Source organism: Nothobranchius furzeri, chromosome 12 (genome assembly GCF_043380555.1).
Source record: "Nothobranchius furzeri strain GRZ-AD chromosome 12, NfurGRZ-RIMD1, whole genome shotgun sequence".
Classification (NCBI taxonomy): Eukaryota; Metazoa; Chordata; class Actinopteri; order Cyprinodontiformes; family Nothobranchiidae; genus Nothobranchius; species Nothobranchius furzeri.
In genome coordinates, this window is record NC_091752.1 from 64,621,573 (window position 1) to 64,643,018 (window position 21,446).

Below are 21,446 nucleotides of genomic sequence, written 5' to 3' on the forward strand. Positions count from 1 at the left end.
AGAGAATTAGTAGCTGTTCTGTAACCGTCTGCTGCTGAGAAAGACAGTTTACCAAGTGTGAACGACTCTGCAGGAACGTAATTGTTGTTCCTGATGGGGATTCACGAGCCCTTTTTAGAAGACACACCATGCCGGCAAATCAGCGTAATGCTGCCACCACTGTGTGTTTTATGAACGCGCCATGGCGGCACCGACTAGGGTTGGGCATCGAGCATCGACTGGAACCGGTTCCAACTGTTCATTTTTCCTGGAATCGTTCAGTTTTTTATTTTGATTCCTAGTTTCGATTCCTAGAATGCCGACCGGAAGAGGAATCCGCAGCCGATCTCCGTGAAAAATAAACGGAATCTAAAAATTGTGATCAACGCTTTTCAGAGCTGATCACACCAGCTGTCTGTGTGCAGCACCGAGTCCCCCTTCCCTCCACCCGTCGTGCAGCAGCCAAATATAAACAAACGCCTCTGCCGAACTTTTACTCCGCATTGTAAACTTTAATTACTGCAGCGTAGAAGAAACTTGTTAAAATATGTCAACACGGTGGATTTAATAGAAGCTTTAAAGAACAAACTCTGGATGGTGTGAGGTGAGCTTGTCTCACTGCAGAAATAAAAACACACACGGAGCGTCAGCAGTCAGACGCAGTCGCTCACCAACACTTGTGTGTGTGTGTGTGTGTGTCAGCAGGCTGAACAATAACCTGAAGAATAATTAGTCATCATGCTAGAGAAGCTTCTCTGTGGTGGACCACACCAGCTTCTGCCACAATAAATAATAATAATAATGATAAATAACATATTTTATTTCCTTTCTGAGCTATTTCTGTTGAGTTTTAAAGGGACTTTACGGAGTTTTGAATTTTTATGCTCGCGATTGCCCCCTCAGGCCAAAAGCGTAACGGCAGCTTCAATAGTAGGCTCGTGCACGAGGTGCGCATGCTGTACGTGCACACTCCTTAACGAAAATAACAGCTGAGATAGTCCTGTGTGTGTGTGTGTGTGTGTGTGTGTGTGTGTGTGTGTGTGTGGCCCGGAGGACAGAGGACAGGAGAATGCACAGCTAATTAATAAAATAATTTGGTTCTGTACCTTTCTCTTCAAGTAGCCTCCTAATCAGATACTTTTTTACCCTTACTTGAGTAATAAACCCTGTATCAGGAAAATATTGTCCTCGGTTTGTGTCCTTCCAGTGAGCTTTGCAGATGTGGGAAAATGTCATCAGGCAGTAATCGTTGTTAAATTCATAATTATTCTCGGAGAGAGACCAACTCTTATCTGCCCCTGGGAGCCCCGTAATGCATAGCGTCATTTCAACATGGCGGTGTCCGCGACACGGTTTATATGCAGGTAGCGGCGCTGCGGCTGCTTTATATAGCGACTCGTTGCATTCTCCCTCAACCCCAAATCCTCGGATCACGCATTTTAGCTAAAACGCTAACGTTAGCTTGCCTTGCGTTGACTGTAGAGTTGTGGGTGATGGTCACGCAGATGTGTCTTGAGATTTGAAGCGTTGCTGCCTTTCACAGACACTTTTTCTGCACGTGCTGCAAACAGGATAGCCGTCTTCTATCAACCGTCCCTCGGCATTCTTCGAATATCCAAAAAATGCCCGTACTTCCCACTTTGTCTTCTTTGAGGGATAATAAATGTCCTGAGCGCTGCCGTGTCCTCCTTTGGCCATTATTTCAGCTTTAGCTTCAAGAAAGTTTTGGTTGTAAACAACAAAGCGCGCATGAGCCGCCGGCAACTTCAGCAGATGATACGGTGGCTGGTAAGGGTCACCGCGCCTACACCGCAGCCACGGTAACCCACCGAGTTAATATAGTTTTTAAAAAACAAGACTGTTATTATTATTGTCAACTTTTTTACCGGGGTTTACCGCTACACCGGTTACCGTGACAACCCTATTATATAGAATTATCCCACCTTGTTGGTCATAATTAATTTGCAGTCGTCACGTTATAAAGCGTGACCGCTACACCAGCTTATAGTTTTCTAAAAGAGGCTGTGGAGACGGAGGCTCAGCTGCTGTGAGACATCCATCTAAAAAACAAAACTAGGTTCTGATTTTGTTTTCCTATAGGAGTTAAAATCAGGTAATTTCAGTATAAGTCACATGACCCAGAGTCAAAGACCAGCACCAACCTGTGGATCATATGGGACCATGTCCAATCTTAGATGTCTTTCATCAACACATCTCTGCCTCCTAATATGATGGACCGGAACGGCCTCAGCTGGATGGAAAACGAAAATGAGTGACTTACAGAAGAGTATTTTCTTGGCCTTTTTCTTCTGACTGGGAGTCAGCCGAGATGAAGGTCCAGGCTGCTCGTTCTCATCGCTGCTCACGCTCTTGCTTCTGACCTTCCTCTTTTTGCTGACTGAGTTGGTTTTTGGCTCCTCATCTTCTGGAAGCGTCAGACCTTCTGTTTTGGTGGTTTCTGTCTCTTCCACCTCAAGGATTTGTGTGTCAAAATGATAAGTGCCTGTACATAAATGACAGTCCAAGAGTTGACAAAGTATTAATAATACCAATAATTAATATTAGTTACTGTAAGAAGCGTAATAAATGGTGTTTATGTATTCCCTATGTTAAAATATTTTGACTGCAACAGTTTTCCCTTTTACCGTGCTTGTTAATCTAATGAGCACTTGGGTTTTTATAATCTGTTTACTATAACACGTCAATATTAATGTCACCATACCAAAGGAGGGGGTGGACAAAGGACATGCGCACCATTCATGCACCCTTAGTTATCACTGAAAATAAGAGGAGGCAAACTTTATGACACTCGTCTTGCACTGCCAGTGTGTTTTGCTTTCATTCTGCCATCTTTATTAAAACAACACAGCACGACATCTGTTTGATCTCCAGGAGTGGAACTACACACAGTGTGCTTTGGCTTTTGGAGTTGCAACAATTGCTAAACCATAACAGAAAAGTAAAAAAGAAACCCGTGAACACATCTTACCATCCATGATGCTGTTGTGCAGCATTTTTAAAGTGTGGTACTGGTTCAGGATTGTATCCTTGAAGACACATTTCCAGAAGAGAGGAATTTCCTTCGGCCGCTCTCTCTCAAAGCAATCCAGAATATCATAAATAGCTTTCTTCGACTTTTCTCCACTCTTCATTCGGGTCACTTTCTGCAAAAGTGGAGAAAGGATAAATGCTGGATTATCGCTTAAGTTAAAGAAAGTCTGAATCACTTTAATTATAATAGATTAAACAATGATTATTCTATTGTTTCCAACATTGGCATCAATTTTATTTATTATCCGTGAGACCTGACTGTACAAAGTTTGACCTATCTAAAAAAGAAATAGAAGCTACGGTTCATTTTTATTTCATAAACGATTCTGCATCATAGAAGAGCAGCCATAACCAATTATAGTGGAATGTAGTTTTGTTATTTTAGCGGCGGCACCAGCGCAGCATCCAGAGCTGTCAGAGCAGGTGTTCTCCACATTTACCAGGTAGGAAACTTTGGTCCGCCTTTATGTGGTACTGCAGGGCTGAGCGCTGGAGTTATAACCTGAGACCGAACCGAACCGAATCAGCCCGATCGGTTGTGTTGAATTTGGGCCGTGAATTATGTTGAGTGAGTGAGTGAGTGAGTGAGTGAGTGAGTGAGTGATCTGGTTTTGGGGAGGGGGCGGGGTCAGTGATGGCGGCTGCAGCATAACCTGTCTCTTATTTAGGGACACAGAGAAGTTAAAAGGAGAGAGAAATAGAAGATATAAGTGCTTGTTCCACTTTATTCTTTTGTTTCATAATGATAAACTGATGTTAAATTCAACTTAAAGAGAAACTGGGAGGAAGCTTTGGTTCATTTGAAGTTACAGGAGATCTTGTTTCCTCCAGAGACGGCATGGACATGAGGGTTACATGGTGAGGGTTACACACATCGACATAAATATATGGACAATGGGTTTCCATAGGCTCCAATAACAAGTTTTTCTGCTAAAATGGGAGGTGGCCACCACCGCCATTTTGACCGTGTCACAGGTTCCGTCAAGCCCAGACAATTCCGTAAAAGAGATGAGAGGAGGAGCTGAAGGTGGGGCTGTAAGGCTGGGATCAACTAACGACACCCGGTCGAACTAGCTACAAGCTAACCCTGGCTAACCCAAAGCTAACGCGGAGGTGGGAGCTAAGCTAACGGATGTAGCTACCTAGCTTCAACCCAACCGGAGCTAACTGTGGAACACCCATCGACCTGAAGCTCACACGAAGTTTAGGTGGGAGTTTGCGGCACTTTTTCGTGAAAAGTACCTTGAATTAAAAAATATTAAATCGGTAAGTTTATAATTTATTTCCGTAAAGAAAATATATTTTCCTTTGAGCAAGTTTTCAGTACCGTATTTTCTGGACTATAAGTCGCTCCTGAGTCGCACCAGCCATTAAATGTATAATGAAGAAGAAAAAAACATATTTAAGTCGTATTTTGGAGGGACATTTTATTATTTTTCCTTACAAAATCTGAGACCAAGTGTTTCACATTGCAAGACAAGCACCGGTAACAATAACAGAATAAACAACGCGGGCGCAGCAGCGTGCCACGTTCTCCAGCAGAGGATGGCGGTGTTTCAAACCCTCCTGGCGGGCGAGGAGAGCTCATTCCTGGGCGGGAGCTGGCCCTCAGCACCCCGCCACAGGCTGCAGCAGGCGATGGCGGTGTTTGAAACCCTCCCAGCGGGACAGGGGAACTCATTCTTGGCTCGGAGTCGGCCCGCAGCAGCGCGGTGTAGCCTACATAATTTGTTATATAAATTGCTCCGGAGCAGAAGTAGCAGGACCGGCCAGACTATGTAAAAAAGTGCGATTTATAGTCCGGAAAATATGGTAGTTATTAGTGTTAGAGCTAAATTAGCAGCCTAAATACATTTCATAAATTTCCAAAACGTAATACTTGTTTGTATCTTGTACAGCCAAGTAGCCTTTATTCTGGACTCAGTACAATTTACCAAAAGTAAAAAGACATTATACAGATGAAGTAAGCACAAGATAACTTACTGGAAGAAACTGAATTATCATGAGAACCAGAACAAGAGAGCCTGATAACAGTCATGTGAAAATAACAGTTAAAAGGTATGTATGTATATTAGAAATAAAAATATATTAGAATTCATGTAACTCACTGTGATCCAAACAGTAAATCAGCCATAGCTGATTAGTAAATATGAAATGAGGTCTGGGAGTTTTTAAGTTTCATTCTTTTATTACATTTTTTCTTAGATCTGTTAAAAGGTCAGCATGGCAGCCTGTGTGTCTCCAACATCAGCTACACAACGCAGCAAGTGTAAGTACCAAATACCTGTCTTGACCACTTCATGAATGGTTTTGTACTTTAAACAGCTAGGCCAAACCTGTTATTTTTTCTCCATAGCCATTTGGATCATTGGAGACAGCTGAGTAAGGCGCGGTGCCCAGAGAGCTGCAGAGACCCTCGGAGACAACCTTGGCCTCCCTGACGTCTGTGTCTCCTGGTTCGGTTGGGGCGGACTGAGGTGGAAAGACCTTCTCCCATTCGTTTTCCACTCCTTGCATGGAAGAGCAGTTCCTCATGTCCTCATCATCCACTGCGGCGACAATGACATGGGGGTGGTCAGCAGTGTGAAGCTGGTCAACATGATGAAGGAGGACCTGCACCAGCTTCACCTTCTCCACCCTCATATGACCATCATCATGTCGTCCATCACCCAAAGGCGTAGATGGAGGGCAGGTGTAAAACCTGCCAAAATTGAGAAGGCCAGGAGGTTCGTCAACAGTGTAATGGCTACTTTTATTTCTAATTTAAATGGTGCTGTTGTTGTGCATCCTCACATCAGACATGAAGTCCAGGGATATTTTTGTCAGACAGAGTTCATTTCACAAATAGGGGAAATGATATATTTTTTACTAACATTGCATTGTCTTAAAGGCCCGCTCCAAAAGCAGTGAAAGACTTCCAGGTGGGAGTCTCGCTGCTTTTGAATTTTGGCCTTTAGGACAGATTTATTTTCAGGCAAACAGGATAAACATATCCCTGACTGTTCTAGCTAATGTGTTGATGATGTAATTTATCTGTAGCCATTACACTGTTGAACTGTTCTTCCTTCAAACCACAATGTTGCACTCACTCTGCAACTCTCTGGGCCCATTTTATTATTACGTTTTTTTTATGTGCCGACACTTTGTGCCCTGTTGTTTTATAAAATGTAGTATAAAAAATATACATTGAGTTTTTGCTCAATTACTGGAATTTCTTTGGTTAAGACAAAAAAGGAAGAATCATTTATTCCAAGTTATTTGTACAACAGGCCCATTTTAAGTCCAACAGTTTCTTAGCAGCCAATAGAAATGTGTTCTTTACTAACTTTACTTGGTTTAAAAATCTTACTAAAATAAACCTTAGAGGCTGCCGTATTGCAAAACCCAGTCATACTTGTTATGTAAATATTAGCTTTGTAGATATTTTTTACAGATATATATATTTGTGTGCAAAAAAAAAAAAAAACTTAAATAATTTGTCATTCTTTATTGAAAAACAACAAAGTACAGGTATACAGAAAGTGTGGGAAAATGATAATGTGAAAGTATTGCTCTTTAAATGTAATACTACTTATCTTTAAAAAGAAAAACTCTAAAAATGTCCTGTACAGCAACATGACAGAAGAATGGTGGTCTGTCTGTCAGAATGTGCTGAACAGATTTGCTCTATCAAGAGGAGCCTTAATGTGTACGAGGTTCCCCTTGAGTAAAAATTTATGTTTTTGTAATATTGGTTTGGGTTATGTATCGCCACATCAGCATGTAAATGCTGAACCAATCTGGAATAAAGACTGTTGATAGAGGATAAACAAGTAAATAAGAGAAAAATAAAAAAAACTAGGAAACCAACATAAAAACAGCAACCAGCAGCTGCATCTGTGAAGAAACATTTCTAACCCCGGGTTTCCACGGGAGCCGTCAGCAGCACGTCTTGCTCGCGTAATCTGCTGCTTGGCCCTTCCCACGAGACGCGAAGCAGCAGGGGAGCAGCTGTCACCGACAGAGCACGAAGTCACACGAGTGACTTCGTCAGTAAACACAACAACAAGCAGGAGAAAACTACAACATGGTTTGTGTTTTATGTTCTGTCCGTTTTATAATCGCCAATACGGACCTGAAAAACAAAGGAGACCGCTAGCTAGGTGATAACTTCTCACGGGGACGCACAGTTAGTAACCTTTTTTAAAGTAAAGCAACCGGAAGGCAGTACGTTCTTTATTCTGAAAATCTCGGGAGCTTCTCTCCATTTCCGCGTCTGATTTCCTGTCTTTCCTTCCCCAAAAATGTCGAACTTGACCCGTTTCAGAGGCATCGCGCGTAGAAAATAGAACCGGCGCGTAAAGGCCGCGACATGCTGCTCCTAGGGATGAGTACCGAATTCGGTACTTTTTATGGTACCGACCGAATTCCATAGAACCGACCGAACACCGATTCACGTCATTTCAAACGGTGCCTCGTTTCGGTACTGCCAAGACAGTTGCGCATGCGCAAGAGCGTTATGTCGCCGGTCCCTGCGAGCCCGTTGTAAACAGAGCAGCATGGTAGAAAGAACGCACGCTAAAGCTTGGGTCCACTTCACTAAATGTGATGGGTAACTGGGTGATGAAACTAGCGACAGACAACGATCTAAGTGAGACATCCTCATCTTAATCTGCTCCAGTAGGTAAATAAAATGTTTAAGATAACGTTACCTTGATTTGTTAGCTTCCGTTTCGCTAATGGTGCGTTCGCTTTCTCCTCGGAACTCCGAATTTCCGACTAGAAGAACATGAACGCGCTCTAAAGTTTGGCTTCACTTTACTAAATGCGACGGGTGATTGGGTGAAGGTAAAACCAGTGACAACGATCTAAGTTTGAGGCATCATCGTTTTAATCTGCTCCAGCAGCTAAATAAACTGTTAAAGATAACGTTAGCTTGATATGTTAGCTTCCATTGCCACCATTGTTATCAGCTAATGGTGCGTTCACTTTCTCCTCGGAAATTCTAACTTCCCAGTAGGAAAAATCAAATGAAAAAGGACGGCAAAAGGAATGAAGATACACAGTAAATTTAGTTCACAGTAAAGATGTTTGCTTCAGTTTAACTATCAGCTTATAAAACTACAAGGACGATGTTAAAATACAAACTTGTATGTTATTTATCGTGATATTTATCAAATATGGTTATATATTGAGAAAAATATATATTTAATTATAAAAGAGAATTAAAATAATAAACACTCAAAAGTATCGAAAATTGGTACCGTTAAGTACCGGTATCGACTCGTAGGTACCGGGAATTAGTACCGGATCGATTCAAATGTCAAAGGTACCCATCCCTAGCTGCTCCTGAGACGCGGCCGACTCGCGCTGCTGACGGCTGCCCACGGCTCCAGTGGAAAAGGTTCTGTTGACCACAGCGGTTCCTATCAGCAGCTATGACGTGCTGCTGCAGTAACGTGCTGCTGACGGCTCCTGTGGAAAGCCGGGGTGAGAATCATCAAGAAAACGTGGGATGAACAACTATAAACATGTAAACCATGAACCACAAATATCATGAACAACAAACATCAACAAGCATGTGTTCGTGCGTGTGCTGGGATGTGAAGTGTTAGACCGCCAAGGATCAGGTGCACTCTGGAACGGCCACAAGCACCAGAAAACCTTGCTACAGAGAACTCAGCAAGGCCACATCCAGAACCGGGCTGACACAGTTCATGGGCCACAGGACACACACAGTATTTCCACCTGAAACAGAATCATTAAAAGCATTATATCCACTGCTACCTTTCTAATTTTAAACTCAGTAACTTATGCTGTAACTTCACCTTGCCCTGCCTCCTCCTCCTTGCTGCCCGCCGGCTGTGATCACAAGCGACAACATAGTAGTTCCCGCTGCTTCTTCGGGAAACAGCGCCAACAAAAACAAAAAAACTTGGGATCTTGTCGGCGTGGCGGTGGGATTTCAGCCGTAAGGGAAACCCTGTATGCCCTATAGCAGGGTATCTGCAGGTTTACGGGAGCCAAATTTAAGACTTTTTAAGACCTTTTTTAAGGCCACTTTGACCAAATTTAAGCCATTTTAAAAATTAAATTTAAGCTATAATTTCCAGCTATTGCCTGGAACCGGTGCTAACCTATGTCGCGAACGTAGGATTAGCCAACCAGTAGGGCTGGGGGTAAACGATTATTTTTAAAACGATTATTCTGACGATTATTTTATCGAATAGTCGACTATTCTAATGACTATTTAGAAAATTAATCTAATGATTATTTTTCTATTGCACAATTAACAAAAACCAGAAAATCTCAAATAAATTCCTCAAAAAAATTGATAAATTCTTACTGTAAGAGAATAAACACTACAGGCCTTCCATTTTGTATAACACTGCTTTTATTGTGTTGCGGTTGGTTATGTTCTGGTGACGTGTAGAACTTGGGAGTGCAGGCTGCTGCCTGAGAGGTGGTAGAAGATGGAGTGTCTCCATGCTTCTTTGTTTTGGTCACTTATGTGCGTGAGGCGAGTGGTGTTACGGGTTAAACCAAACTCAGGTGATATTTTACACTAAACCGAAAACCCAAAACACTCTAAATGTAATAAAAGGGAGATCTACACCACAAAAAAGATGAACTCTAAACCAAAACGTAACAGCTTATCCCAACGCAAGAAGCTGTTAGCGAAGATGCTAACAGTAGCTTTACCAAGGTTAAGTTGAAGTTACCAAGTTTAAATAAACCAAAAACACCCAGCAGCAAACAGACCAGCACGGAGGAGAGACTGCTACCACCAAAACAGCTCTCCTAATGTCTGAAAGAAGCTCCTTAATGAAGGGAGAAGCGCTCCCGGTGATTTTCTACATCTGCGATAGACACGAAGCAGCGCATCTGACCCCGGAAGTTGTTGTCCGTTGCCGGGAGACGAAGGGGCAAAACAGGAAAATAATCTAGTAGAGGACGGACGTTGTTCCGGGTCTTCGGTATTTGGCGGAGATGTTAGTGAAGGCGGAGAAGAGGGCGAACTAGAGGAAGAACAGGCAGATTCCTCCTCTATTTACAAACTCCTGGGGATGCAACAAGTGGGCGCGGTGCGTCGACTTCCGGATCTGACGTCGACAAATTTTTAGAATCGAGCCGTCGACTTCGTCGAGGCTTCGCTACAGCCCTACCAACCAGTTACCATTAAACTTGCACTTCCCCATGGCGCAAGTTCCCACTAGCTTAACCAGCTAATGTGCTCATCTAAAAAGCCCCCTTTCACAACTAACTGAATGTGTACGGTTCCGCTTTTGCCAACATCATACACAAAAAACGCTGAACTAGAAATTCAGGAAAATTTGATAGAAATAATAGAATCTTGTTTATTAGGTCTTTGGTAATTTAAGACGTTTGAAAGCTGTATTTAAGGATTATTAGTCATTTTTAAGGATTTTTAAGACCTTAAATTTGGAAAAGCTAATTTAAGACTTTTTAAGGACCCGCAGATACCCTGTATAGACTTCTGGAGACTAACATCAAGCACTATCAAACAAATCACCGAGCTGCAGTATTTCTGCGGTCAGGTCTGTCTCAGAGTCCGAGAGCTCCACGAGCGGTCAGCCTGCGCAGCAGCTAGGCGCCGCATCGGTCAGACGAGCACCGGGCTGACCGCTGGGGAGAACCGGATGGAATAATGGAACACAGAAGTGTCCCTCCAAGCGCTCCGTCATATTTCAACCCATTTTTATGTTAAATGCACTGGGTTTTACCCATCGACATATGCCCTATTAATTATTTTACCGTATTTTACATCTAAATTTCATGTTTAAACAGTACATGATACATGTTAAAATGATAGTTAGCTAGCTACTTTGATAAACTCAGCTAGTAAAAAGGCGGCAGTGACCTAAAATACATAAATATAATTTAACTTACCGAAAAAAAGTGAAGTGGAGACTCCTTGGACGCTCTATTACAGGGGTGTCAAACTCAAACTCACACGGGGCCGAAATGAAAATCTGGGACGGAGTCGAGGGCCAAACTTAATATTTTTGAGAAAGTGACGGCAAATTTGCACATTTTCTTTATCAACATATATGCAATTTTGAACCTTTAAATTTGGAAACAAACTTATTTCTGCATTAACACTGAATGTGGAATAACCAAATGACACACGAGCAAGTCAGTTTTAAATAAAAGGCATCAGTGGTATTCATTACTTGTGGTATATTCAGCATTTTTAAAATCTATTCAGGATTTATGTTTTCTTGTTTATTCATTTTTCTTATTTTTTATTCTCCTTTTTTCTCCTGTAATAAGTGTCATCGCTGCTGTGACGTCTAGCTTTCCCCACTGAGGAACAATAAAGGGATTTTCTATTCTATTCATCTATCTGCAGCCTTTCCACTTCCTGTTTACTGTAGGTTAAATCTTTTCTCACGGGCCAACAACAAAATAAAAATATCATTTTATCTTAAATGAAAATGCAACATCTCACCTGTTAACTTTCATGTTTTGGAGCAGAAAAAGAGCATAAAACCAACATATTTAAAGCTCAGTTTGCTCCACTGGTTTACTGTGATGCTCACCTGTTCCAGCCAGATACCTGCATCATGGGGTTGATCTGAGCTGAGGAGACTCCTGTTGTTTTGTTCATCTTCATCATAATAATGACAACATTAGATGACAACAGGTGCTCACATAGGTTTGTGCTGCTGAACATGTCTGAGCAGCTTGACCACGTTGTTGTGTGTCGGGGAGGAAACACAACCACAGAGTCGTGCTGGTTTGAGCGTGTCGCTGCTCGCTGGAGTTATCAGCTCTGTCTGGACGTTAGTTGGAAAACTTTCTCTTTCAGTCGTGAACACATTACTGAGCGGCTAGAATCTCCGTTTCTGGGCTTCAACGTCAGAAAATAGCTGAGTGAACTCGGCGCTGAGTGAGAGGAGTGTTTAGTTTGTCCGAGACAGCGGAGCTGCAGAGACCGGCAGCAGGCGCTGAAAAAACACAAAGGAGGGGGCGCGTCGGCTCCGCGCTGACGCCGCAAAGCATCATGGGAGTTGAAGTCTTTGCGGTAAAATCGGCCAGCGGGCCAGTTTTAATATATTTTTGATATTTATCTCGCGGGCCACATAAAAATGCTCCGCGGGCCACATCTGGCCCGCGGGCCTTGACTCTGACATATGTGCTCTATTACTTCAATTAATTTTGTCCAACAATTGCACCAATAATATCCAAAACAGAATACACAAGCACAGACACTCAAAATCCCGAAACAGTTTCCAGGAGAGACCGAGGCTCTACTGAGGCCTTTTCACTGAGCTAGCTCTGTGGTCACGTGGGTCTGATGCTCATTAATTATACAGAATTTTAGGCTTTTTGTGTTTATAATGGTATTTGTAAAATAAAACACTATATTGTATTCATAATGTTGAACTCCTCTTTGAGCACATCCCTTGAAGGATCATAGGTATTATAGCAACACCTGTGAAATTGTATTTGCAGGAAAGAAGTGTGTCCCGTTTATTGAAGTATTTTGTGTTTAGAGTTTTTGACGTCTTGTCCATGAGTAGTTCAGCTACGCTCATAGCTGCTAGCCAAAACTCTGGAGTTAAAAGTTTTCTGGCTTTACTAAAATACCTGTCTGTACTTATTTGATTGATGGTAGTTTTACTTTCTATTCCAATTGTAATCATTTGGCACGTTTCTAATTCATAATTTGTAATAATGTAATCGGTGATATTAGCATTAGCATTCCTATGGGTTTTTCCATCTATATTAGCATTGCGCTAACCACTCGCTGCCAAATTGCAGCCTTTGCGATTAGAAAATCTCCTTCTGTCACCTCGCAATTTAATTGCACATGCAGTTAATCGTTCAGCCCTAATATACATGCAGCTCTATGCTAAAAGTGTATTTTCAAAGAGGTAATGATGGATTTCTATGTAAAAGTTGTCCATCTTTCCAACAGAAAAATTTGCCTGGACCAACGTAACGTGATAACAACGTAACATGGTAAGGTCTAGCTCAGGGTATATACAGCAATCCTTAAGTAAAATTTACTACTTTTTAATACTTTTTTTTACTACCTTCAGAATTTTTTTAAAACCATCACAACACTAAATTGCAAGTGTTAATCAGCGACCTATTTACACATATTTTAACATATATAACATACAAAAAGAATAGACTTAGAGACTCACTGATGTTGACAACGTATTGCACATATTTATTTTACTTAGAAAATAAGCCAGGCACTTCTGTTCAGCGGTTCAGACAGTTGACCATGAGGCCTGAAATGATGCACAGACCACTGAATATGACGTCATCATTATGTGACCGGATATGTTAAAGTAGGGCTGCTCGATTATGGCGAAAACAGTAATCACGATTATTGTGACTGAAATTGAGATCTCGATTATTTAAGATGATTTTTCAATTTATGTAGATTTTTATTTTTTTATTTTTATTCAGTCATAAAACTGCTCAGGGCACAATCAGGGCAAAAATAAACAAGAAACAAGATGATCACTAAAATAACTCCTGATTCCCAGTATAAAAAGACCAATATACTTATAGCTCATAGTCTATGACCCAAGGGCTATAGACCTTGGTTTAACTCATTTAAGTCTAACCAGTACAGACCCAAATACCAATATCTTGCAAATACTGACAGCAAGAATTATACAGTGGCATTTATGACAAATACATGCAAATTGATGTTCACAAAATTTTGCATAACATTTATTGAGTCATGTCAAGGTGCTGTAGGAGCGTGCACTAGCACCGTGTCCTCAGAGAGATTAGTTATCAGCGTGAGGAACTTACTTCTACCTTATTTATAAACTATTTATTTACAAGTCCATCAGTTAATGTAATAATTGTCCCAACCACAGCTGCACCCCTCACCCCCCAACCCGGTCTCACAGCAATCAGGGGCAAGCTGCACGTGTGTTTAGCGCGCCGCACGCGCACATTTAGCCATTTTTAGCGACTCAGGAGCCCGCAGATACGGTGTGTGTCACTCACTCTGGTTAATCCAAGATTCCGAGAGCTGTTTCTTTAGCGACCGACACATCACTACATCATTCCCTTTCCTATAATGTCCTGAAGAACGGTCCGGAGAGCAGGCGGAGTGTTTAGCTAACCTGCAGGAAATGTCGACGATAGTTATCCAGAAAGTAGCTAAGGCTTACAACTTACCAGAGATGTTTCTGAGGTGTTCGCTAGGTACTTTTAAGATTTAAAAAGTTAAGAAGTGGGTCTGAAAAGCTGTTAGAAATAGCGTCAAAGTCGCTAAGTTGGCAACACTGTGGAGGAGCGCTTCATTTGCAACTCAGGGCAGCGCAAGTGGGAGGAGCAAATAATCGGCTTGTTTTGTTTTCATAATCGTTCAAAACATTTCATTCGGAATATATTTCTATGTCGATGTTCAGAATACGACACCTGATAGTCTGAAAAAAATAATACCTAATTTGGAAAAAATAATACCTCTGTGACCAAATTTAACACTTTTAATGGCCTTAAATTTGACTATTTTTATTTATCACTTTTTAATACTTTTTAAAACCCCGCGGACACCCTGTAGCTGCAGACGCAGCCCCGAAAAACCACGCCCCCGACCAAACACGCCCCCATGTGCCTGTTGAGCTCCCCCGAGCTCCCCTGGTGGTCAGAAAAGGGAAATATCTCAATAACGGCAGCCCTCCCAGTCTGCAGCTAGGTATTATTGACAAAAGACGCCTGCATGTTCGAAGACAAGAGAACTCGCATGCGTGTTGCAACACCAGATGGAAATGACAGTTCAGGTAAAGACAGATTTATATTTTTACAACTTGCGAAGATTTTTTACTTTAAATTTGAACGTTTAAGACATAGTTTGATAGCGCATTAGTGATTTTTTTCTGAAACACTTTTATATAAAATTAAGCATTATTGGCAGTGGGGGAAGACATCATGGACGCAAAATATGTTTTATATAATTTTTAATGGGCTACATGCAAGCCTTTTGGCCAAAACAAACGTAACAATAGGCTATTTATTTGACCATTTATGACTCCTCATCTAATAAGCAGCAAACTCACGACGGCAATGTGGTAGGCCAAAAATTGTCGCACTCAGACGTGTAAAATTTGTTAAAACATGTAACAGAAAATTCCCTTAAAAACCATTCAGATATATTTTTACATGTCAACATTTAAATGTATTATAGTTTTTTTGACAAGTAGTTGCGTGTATAGCATCCAGTAAATATTAGTCTGATGGTAACGTTTCGTATTTAGGATAAAAAGAAAAAGAAAACATGAAAGCAGCACCATGGTCAGTGACGACCTTACTCCTGCCTGTTTGAAAATAGGTCACCACTTTCAGGGATGGAATGATTCTGAGACAGCAGCAGTCCCACAATTATCAGTTGTTGTATTTAGCTTTTCCAATGTGTTTTGGTTGATTTGTTGATTTTAAAAAGCAGAGAGTTTGATATGTTGTCAACTTTCAATAGTGGTGGTATAAGAAGTGCAAATGTCAGTCCTCTTTGGATAACTGTAAAACAAACTGATACAATTATTTGCTTTCCTCTGAGTCCACAGGACACCGACCATGTGTATTTTAAGACACCTTACAGCTTTCCACCCAGAGAGCAGGTGAATATGAGTGAAGATTATTGCATGACAACAAAATAAAATTAATTTTAACTGCTGTGCATGAAGTCATGTTTTTGTGTGTCTTGATTAAAGACAATGACGGCATGGACCAACACAACGTTGTCTGATGAGAATTAAAAAGAGAGATCATATCTCTCCTGTCTTAGCTTCCCTACATTGGCTACCTGTTAAATTCAGAATAGATTTTAAGATCCTTCTTCTCACATATAAAGCTCTTAATAATCAAGGTCCATCATATATCAGTGATCTGATTGTTTCATACGTTCCTAACCGAGCACTTCGCTCTCAGACTGCAGGTTTACTGGTGGTTCCCAGAATATCTAAAATTAGGATGGGAGGCAGATCTTTTAGTTATCAGGCTCCTCTCCTGTGGAACCAGCTCCCAGCCTTAGTCTGTGAGGCAGACACCTTGTCTACTTTTAAGAATAGGCTTAAAACATTTTTATTTGATAGGGTCTATGGTTAAAATCTGATGTTAGCTTAAATCAGGACAAGTGGGGGAGTAGAGGGAGGTGGAGTGTACAGTCGGTAAAGACGGCTCTCCCTTGTCCTGCCTCCAACATGCCTACATCTAAATAGTATAGGTTATCCTGAGTTATCTCTGTAGTTATGCTGCTATAGGCTTAGACTGCTGGAGGATACACTCACCACTTTTCACACTCTACTGCTTTTTTCTACAGTCTGCTCTTTAACTGTACTATTTTGTGCAATTTCAGCTGTTAACTTTATTTTCTCTGTAGTGTTTTTCTCCCCAGAAGAAGCTACAGCGACGTTCTGCTGAGCTGTGGTGGCCTCATGGAGGGGGCCATCGTCTAGCACACTGTTGCTAACCACTAAAACATTCTCCCTCTCCTGATAATAACTTTTTGTTTCCTTGAAGTTGGATGTGCTACTACTAGTTTACCCGTTTAACAATAGATTCACTAGGATAAATACAATAAAGTTTATCTCTCACCAAATAGAATATTTACTAAGATATCACAATAGAACTATAGACACATCACTTGTCTTTGTGTGCGTGTGTGCTTGTGTGTGTGTGTGCTTGTGTGTGTGTGTGCTTATACTGAGCCAGGATCCTCTGGAGGTTTCTTCCTGTTAAAAGGGAGTTTTCCTCTCCACTGTCGCTTTATGCTTGCTTAGTATGAGGATTGCTGTAAAGTCACTGACACTAGTCAGTGACTTGATGCAATTGGCAGGGTTCCTTATATAGGAAACATTATTTCTGATTGGCTTAATGAACTGACCTGAATTGGAATGTTTATTATGTGAAGTGCCTTGAGACGACTCTTGTCGTGATTTGGCGCTTTATAAATAAACTTGAATTGAATTGAACGTGGTCACCACAACCTGAGATGTTGGGATCCTGAGTAAAGACGTGTCTTACGACAGGCTTGTGGTAAGGACATGCAAAGGACCACGAAACAACTTATCTTATTTAATCTGCTTAACCAGAATAATTCTGTTAAGCATCTAAATGGTTTTTGATCTAATTTTAGGAAAGGGCTCAGCAAGCTGAAGACCAAAGAAGAGTCAGCAGGTGATCTTCTTATATCATTTATCACTCAGGATAAAGGCCTACTGCTACATCTGGAAGTGAGTTTGAAATTTATAATTAAATTTGCACACTGTAACTAATTTCAGTCAAAACATGACTTATGAATTATTCAAGTGAAACATGTTCTGCTAACCTAGTGTTTGGACATTTACTTTGAGCATCCTCCAAAAATATCTCTATTTACAGGCAATCATCGCAGGAAAAGTGTCATCCACCTGGGCTTCATCAAAGGGCAGGGTGGACAGCTGGACAGAGTGATGGGCTTCTTGACAAGCCTGGTTGAAGCACAGACAACCAGATGTCACAATCAAGTGGCATTCATGATGGATGTGCTTCTGCCAGAGGTACATGCTGAAAATGTTTATGTATCACATGAAAATATTTTGTAGCAGTACTGTTGTCAGTCTATAACTCATGGATAATATCTTGTTACCTGCAACATGACAGACTAATGTCTACATGAAAGATGTCCTTTTGTTCACCTCATTACTCAGGCAACCATCCATGCGCTTTCAGCTGTCCATGAATGTTGACGGACAAAGACACAGAAATGTACGGCAGTGGGCTGCAGTATGACTGGAGGTATTCTACAAACACAAGAACAGGGCTAATGTCTATATGTATTGTTTTCACATTGTTTATGACAGCCTCTAGGTGTGAATGTCATTTTTACTAGGGATGTAAGAAAATATCGATATGGCAATATATCGTGATAATTTTTCCAGCAATATTATATCGATATTCAAAAGCCGTTATCGAAAATATTGATATGGCAATATATCGTGATTTTTTCCCTGCGATTATTACATCGATATTCAAAAGCCGTGTATCTAATCTTTGAAAGAATTTACATGCAAACATTTGTGTATTTACTTTTCGTTTGGTGCAATTCAATCGCCACCCGCTAGTTGGCAGCAGTGTGCAACGGGTTTTGTTTCCACCATTTAAAATGTAAATCCCTCCATCATGGGTCAGATACCTCATGTTAAACATGTTACGTATCAGTTTGGACAGTTTATTGAACATTCTTACAATAAATTCAGTAAAAAAAATTGCTTGTAACGTCTGACTGAATGTATTGCAATATATCGTGATATATCGTATCGTCTCCCCTGTATCGTGATATGTATCGTATTGTCAGAATTTCAACGATACACATCCCTGATTTTTACTAATTGATATTTATCTTTGTCTCATTAGTGAGAGGCAGCTGATGTCCAATGGCATGGAACTGCTCATATACTCAGAGAAATTCAGAAAAGTTCTGGACTCAACTGAATTTTTGAAGAGGCTGTAGTATTGTGTTGACTTTTTTTTTTTTGAAGGTATTTGTAAGGCCAATAAAAGTTGTTGCTGGTTGTTTCATTTGTCTGAACTTTTTTTCTGAAGCAAAACTTTTCTGCTTTTGTGTTTACAGTATATTTTTTAAAGATTAGTGTATGGTCAATATCAGTTTACTAGTCTTGTGAATTGTATACTTAATGCAAAATATTTTAGTAATTTCTAAATCAATACATTTTGTGTCAAAGGGCCAGCAATTATTCCTGTTAACAGAATATATGAAATGCATATATACACATGTAAATATGCCTAAAAATTACACATCAGCAGCTTTTCACTGTAAAGAAGCAATAAAAAATCATAAATAGTGACATAAATATTAACTACTCACTCGTATTGACTTAGACCCACTGTTAGTGCCTGTAATAACAAATGTTTGAAAGTTAAATGTTGCTGTAGGAAGCGTGCTCCCACATAAATGGAGGCTAGTGGGCTTAAGGGGTTAATTAAAACTATTACCACTAATTACTTTTTCTGATATTTTATCTTATTGCATTTAAAATAAACACTTGCACATACATTACTCACCTGCTAACTTAAGTAAGCATAGGTATGTTGCGCCTATTGTCCGGCAACTGATTATTTGTTGGTGGTATCTGTGTTTTATAATCCCACTGGGGATGGCCAAAAAGTGTGTATGCAAGAAAAAAAATCCATGCATTCATATTTAAATCTGGAGTCCTGTCTGTTTAATTACATTGTTACTATTTCTGTATAAACGTATTATTTCAATTGTATTGTTCGCATTGAAAGGCGTTTGACAAAAAGGAAATTGTTTAGGGGGCTTGAGGCTGGGTGCTGCACCCTGGATCCGACCCAGGAATGAGCTCCCCTGCCCCGCTGGGAGGGTTTGAAACACCGCCATCACCTGCTGGAGCCTGTGGCGGGCTGCTGCGGACCGGATCCAACCCAGGAATGAGCTCCCCTGCCGCGCTGGGAATTAAAACCACAGCCCGATCACCTGCTGGAGCTGACAGTGGGATGCTGCGCCCTGGATCCGACCCAGGTTTAAGCTCTCCCCGCCCGCTGGGAGGGCTGCCGTTATTGAGATATTTCCCTTTTCTGACCACCAGGGGAGCTCAACAGGCACATGGGGGCGTGTTTGGTCGGGGGCGTGGTTTGTCGGGGCTGCGTCTGCAGCTAGGTATTATTGGAATGGATCTTGCACCCAACCCAAGTAGATCTTGTACCGACACCGGCCCTCTTGCTTCTGGGTCTTTTTTGAGAGTGGCCCTCGGACCATTATAACTGAGGACCCCTGGTGTAGGTGCTGTACTATTTGAGCTAAAGCAGTTCCAGTGTCGGGCAGGTGCTGAAAAAATGCATAAATCTGGCTTTGTTTAAGTTTCACAAATCAGGGAAATTTTTCACAAATCCCAAACAAAATTTTATGCAATCTACTATTATCGTAGAATAATCTAGAACAGGTTTGAACAGTGTGGGAGTTGTAGTTTCAGAGATAGAGCAAAGATTTTCAGAGTAGAGAAAAATTGGGTGTAATGGCCCTTTGGCCTCGTGGTTTCCCGCGTTAATTTCAACTCTGCTTCTCTCGGGTCTGCGGAGATTCTGCGATCGTAAATAAGCCAAACTGTTTGATTTACCTTGAATATGTCGTCTGGGATCAGTTTGTGGTCCTTGAGCTGGCTCAGAAACGTGTACGGTTTCTCCATTAGGGACATCTCTGTCTTACTGCGGCGGAAGAACCGGAGCAGTTCGTCGGGCTCCAGGAAGTCCAGCGGGTCCATCTCTGGTCAACAACCCAGTTTCTGCGAGTTTGGCCACTAAAAACGGTCCAGCGGAGTCTTTTACTGCGGCACGAGTACAAATATAAACTTAAGAGGTTCAGTGTTAAGGAACCAAACAGGGAACGTGCTGCTGCGGGATTACTCAACCAAGAAATCAGCTGTAATCTGACTTCTGGCCAGATGTGACGTTTAGAAAGTGAAAGTTATCGTTATATAGCAAGCCAATTTTAGATTTAAGATTTAATCATCGCAGCACGTTTAGCTTGTAATAACATAATTGCTGCTTGTCAAAACTCTCATTATTATTATTATTACTATTATTTGTCCGTACTATGTATTTAAATAGTAAATTCTTGTTGACATTATGTACAAATTATTTGGTTTAAGACGTCTACAAAAAGGAAATTGTTTAGGTTTTTTTTTTAAACATTGAATGGAGCAACAGTTCAATTCCACCTACTCAAAATAAACATTTAAGATATCTCGAACATAAATCTTTCTAGGAAAACAATGTGAAACAATCATAGAATAAGATTTAGCTTTATTGGACATGATTGTTACACTACCAAGAAATTTAGTTTCAGTTTCACATGATCCCATCATACAAATGGGATGGATAACCACAGACATCAAGAATAGACCCTGCAAACGCCGCTACAGCCTCTTGGTGCTGATGATTGGCGGGGCTCCCATCTTACTGGTCTCCCACTTGTCTTTTTGACAGACGCAATGAAGAGTTAATCAGTCATAACTCCTGGAATACTAAATTTATTTTCATGCTTTTTTTTCTGCAAACATCTGACATGTTACTTTGATACAGGACATTTGGTTTGGCATGTGGGCTTAATAGTCATAAAATATTCATCATATATGTAAAATACAGTAGAAGTACAATCTGTATAAATAGAGATGCAGTGGAGAGTTATGGGGGACTTCCTAAGTTCTGCTGCAAGATGGATGCCCGATTGTTCCTCCATACTTTAAAGAAATTCCTGTGGATAAAGTTACTGCCGTCCGGCTCTCTACCCACCTCAAAACACAACAACTCCCCTACTTTCTTTGCACACACTTCCTCTCACATAAGGTGATTTAAGCGGATTTATTCTTGACATTTGCTGTACCTTCTAGAATGAGCTGTTTTAAATGGTAAATGGTCTG

The 21,446-nt window shown here is 41.0% G+C and overlaps 1 protein-coding gene across 2 annotated transcripts in view; it reads right to left on the bottom strand.

Annotated features, from left to right (window-relative positions):
- Positions 1-20,477, bottom strand: part of sp100.1 (SP110 nuclear antigen, tandem duplicate 1) — a 61,778-nt gene extending 41,301 nt beyond the window's left edge. The window contains exons 1-3 of one of the 2 annotated variants that reach the window (XM_070542827.1): positions 20,145-20,477; positions 2,969-3,143; positions 2,261-2,482 (exon numbers count right to left, since the gene is read on the bottom strand). In XM_070542827.1, coding sequence (XP_070398928.1) covers positions 2,261-2,482; positions 2,969-3,143; positions 20,145-20,288 — 541 coding nt within the window. In that variant the 5' untranslated portion in view covers positions 20,289-20,477. Of the gene's footprint in view, positions 1-2,260; positions 2,483-2,968; positions 3,144-5,366; positions 5,507-20,144 lie in introns of those variants that run through there. The other variant, XM_054735244.2, reaches the window with a different exon arrangement.
- Between the last annotated feature and the right edge of the window lie 969 nt (positions 20,478-21,446).